Genomic DNA, 3,042 nt, shown 5'->3' with positions numbered 1-3,042 from the left:
CCTCATGCCAAAAAGACCTATATTTACACCATAATTTAGTGCAAATCTTAACTACAGCTGATTGATTTGCAACAAATAATGGGGTATAGGTCTTTCTATTCACAGTGTGATTGTTTGGCTGTTTTTGGAACTCTAAAGAACAGGTCCCCATTGACTTCAGTTGTTTTGGAGAAGGCTGCCACGAAGTTGTGCTGGCAACCTCCCTGTGTGTTATATGGACTAACAAATTTCACCTGTGGTTCATTTGGCATGAGGGTGAGTAGATGATGACAGAATTTTCATTTTTGGGTGAACTATTCCTTTAAAAACCTCATTCAATACTGCAGGTCTACATTCTAATAATACCATTTATTTATTTCTTCTATGCTCAATTGCTGCATGGTCAATTACTGAACAGTGCTGCACTGAATACTGCTGCTGTGGCAAGCATGGACCAACACCCTTTGTAAACAGATATACAGGTTTAACAAGCCATTCGGTTATTTAAACAAATATATAATATGATCTGATGCTTCACAAGATATGGCACCAACTCTATTGAGAATCATGGCGTTGCACAGAGAAGTGAAGCACTGGGAACAGCCTTGAAAAAAAAAGATAAATATATATGTGTACCATGAGCTTTAAACAGCCACATCAGCATTCAGATAGGTGGCGAGATAAGAGTGTGCAGTCGTGGTTTAAAAGGAGCGGCACAGACTTGAGTCAGACACTCCTTGCAGTAGAGTCGTCCACCCTCACCTCACCGTAACCATGACCTTCAACGGCACTTGGAAAATAGACCGCAGTGAGAACTATGAGAAATTCATGGAGCAAATGGGTGAGTGATCACTGGCAACACTGAGGAGAAGACATTTCTCAATTTGGTGGCATCTGGTGGAATTTTAGGAATATTAACCATTTACCTTGAAAGTACCATTTATCAACCTTGTCTACTCACAATTAGAGAAACTATTTTCTTCATGATCAATTTCAAACACTTAATTGGGCCATTTGGATATGTAAAGCACAGCATTTGAGTATTATCACATCTTATACAGATAATTGTTTCTAAATCACAATTATGTTGTCATTCATGCAGCAGATTTACAACTTGATAGCAATGTGATTTTTTTATTTGATAGAATTTAGGGAAAATTTTGAATTTATGCAATCATCCTGTAAGACTGTAGCCAATAGAGTCAGTAAACTGAAGCAAATATTAGACCTACTATTTGAAATTAAACCACTTGATACACTGCCTTGATAACCTGCATGTTTATCCTGTAAACAAAGGCACAACTGAAGGAACTACATGTACATCCAAAGTGATTAAATCATGACACTTCCTCTGATTGTTCGGGGGCCTGTGAAACACATTTGGTGTGTCTGTTGGCAGGAGTGAACATGGTGAAAAGGAAGCTGGCTGCTCACGACAACCTCAAGATAACCATCGAACAAACTGGAGACAAGTTTCACGTCAAGGAGATCAGTGCTTTCCGCACGCTGGAAATAGATTTCACCCTGGGAGTTAACTTTGAATACAGCCTTGCAGATGGGACAGAACTATCAGTAAGCAGAACCGACATCTAGTGAAGCACCACTGCCCCTCATTACACTCATAATTACTTATAGTGACTTTACAATCAAAACCTCCTAATTGAAGTCATTTTGTGTTCTCTTTCTGTTACTTCAAAATACTTTGTGATGGGTTGGGTATTGCATTCATTTAGACTTTGGACCTTTCTGTAAGTATTGCACTGAGCTGTAACACTGAAGAGTTCATACATCAGCTGGAAAAATAATCAATACGTTGAGTCTGGACTTTTATTGTGATAACCTTTATGCTCAATCCATTTCTACTCACTTCCTTGCACAATCACAGTCACACGTTTATCACAATAATGAACCTTTCTGCCTGCACAACCAGCACTGTCTTCCCTTGTTACTTCTACTTTTCCAGTCAAGTGTACCTAGAGGATTCAAGTATTCATGAGTATTTGTCTTATCTTTCACCCTGCAGGGTTCATGGGCAATGGAGGGAGACATGCTGAAAGGAATATTCACCAGAAAGGACAATGGAAAGCAGCTGACAGCCATGAGGGTGGTCCAAGGAGACGAACTTGTACAGGTGGGCTGACTTTATCTATATAATGTGTGTTTTAGGGGCCAAAGATCACCATTTTACCATCACCACTTTGTTTATGTAATCATTGCTGGGAAGTCTTTATAGAGGGCAGAAAGATATGAGATAGGTGAGATGAAGATGAGATAGAACTTATCAATGAAATGTGTAAAAGTTTTATTGCATATGTGAGACAACAGCTGTCTCTTTATCTCAACATTAACAGATAACACACTTTAAACACACTTGTCAGTCTCTGACTGTCTCTGCTATTTCTTATATACCCACTTAGACACACTACATTCTATTGTATGTTAATTCATAAAAGTAAAAGCTCTTAATCAATAGAAGATGCAAGGAGACTATAAAATATTGCAGTATTTTTGTCTGACATAAACTTTCTCCAACAGAGCTACAACTACGAGGGTGTGGATGCAAAGAGGATTTTCAAGAGGGGTTAGAGCAGACCGGTCACATGATCCACACATCTACAATTTAACTTCAGGATTACATACAGTATTGTATTGAATTAACCAGTAGTAACTATGACTCTGGCAAATCACCAACATTACCCGTACAATGTGCACTATTTGTAACTGTTTGGATTTTGATACCTACACAGCAATAAAGCCATTTCATAAGTGTCTATTGTCTGATTCATAATAATAATCTTCAGGATCATCTTCACGATATGCAGCCTGCATGCTCTGTGGAGGTTTGTGCAAACTTAGAGAGATACAGTAAAATGACTCATTTTAGAGTGATAGAATAATTTAGTTTATTTAACAATGAATAAAAATAAATATATATATATTGACATCTACAAAAATATAAAGTGTAGACAGTTATACTTTACATGTTTCTTTCAAATTGATCCGTACTTACACAATTCATGAAGCATTCATTGAAGCACCAACAACTCAAAATTCAGCATTCAT

At 37.6% G+C, this 3,042-nt stretch overlaps 1 protein-coding gene across 1 annotated transcript; it reads left to right on the top strand.

The window, feature by feature from the left end:
- Positions 1–635: 635 nt before the first annotated feature.
- On the top strand, positions 636–2,732 carry fabp2 (fatty acid binding protein 2, intestinal). The gene is made up of 4 exons (XM_071895710.2): positions 636–820; positions 1,379–1,551; positions 2,003–2,110; positions 2,515–2,732. Exons 1-4 carry the CDS (start codon positions 754–756, stop codon positions 2,563–2,565), a joined length of 399 nt encoding a protein of 132 aa, XP_071751811.1. The 5' UTR covers positions 636–753; the 3' UTR covers positions 2,566–2,732.
- Positions 2,733–3,042: the final 310 nt, after the last annotated feature.

The sequence above is a fragment of the Centroberyx gerrardi genome, chromosome 3 (genome assembly GCF_048128805.1).
Source record: "Centroberyx gerrardi isolate f3 chromosome 3, fCenGer3.hap1.cur.20231027, whole genome shotgun sequence".
Lineage (NCBI taxonomy): Eukaryota > Metazoa > Chordata > Actinopteri > Beryciformes > Berycidae > Centroberyx > Centroberyx gerrardi.
The sequence above is the reverse complement of the archived record's forward strand: the minus strand, read 5'-3'. Positions and strand labels throughout refer to the sequence as shown.

Excerpts from the sequence above, each read along its gene's own strand:
- fabp2 (XM_071895710.2), top strand. The coding sequence starts at position 754 with ATGACCTTCAACGGCACTTGGAAAATAGACCGCAGTGAGAACTATGAG. Across the intron at positions 1,552-2,002 it reads CAGATGGGACAGAACTATCA|GGTTCATGGGCAATGGAGGG; the intron begins GTAAGCAGAACC and ends TTCACCCTGCAG. Across the intron at positions 2,111-2,514 it reads AAGGAGACGAACTTGTACAG|AGCTACAACTACGAGGGTGT; the intron begins GTGGGCTGACTT and ends TTTCTCCAACAG.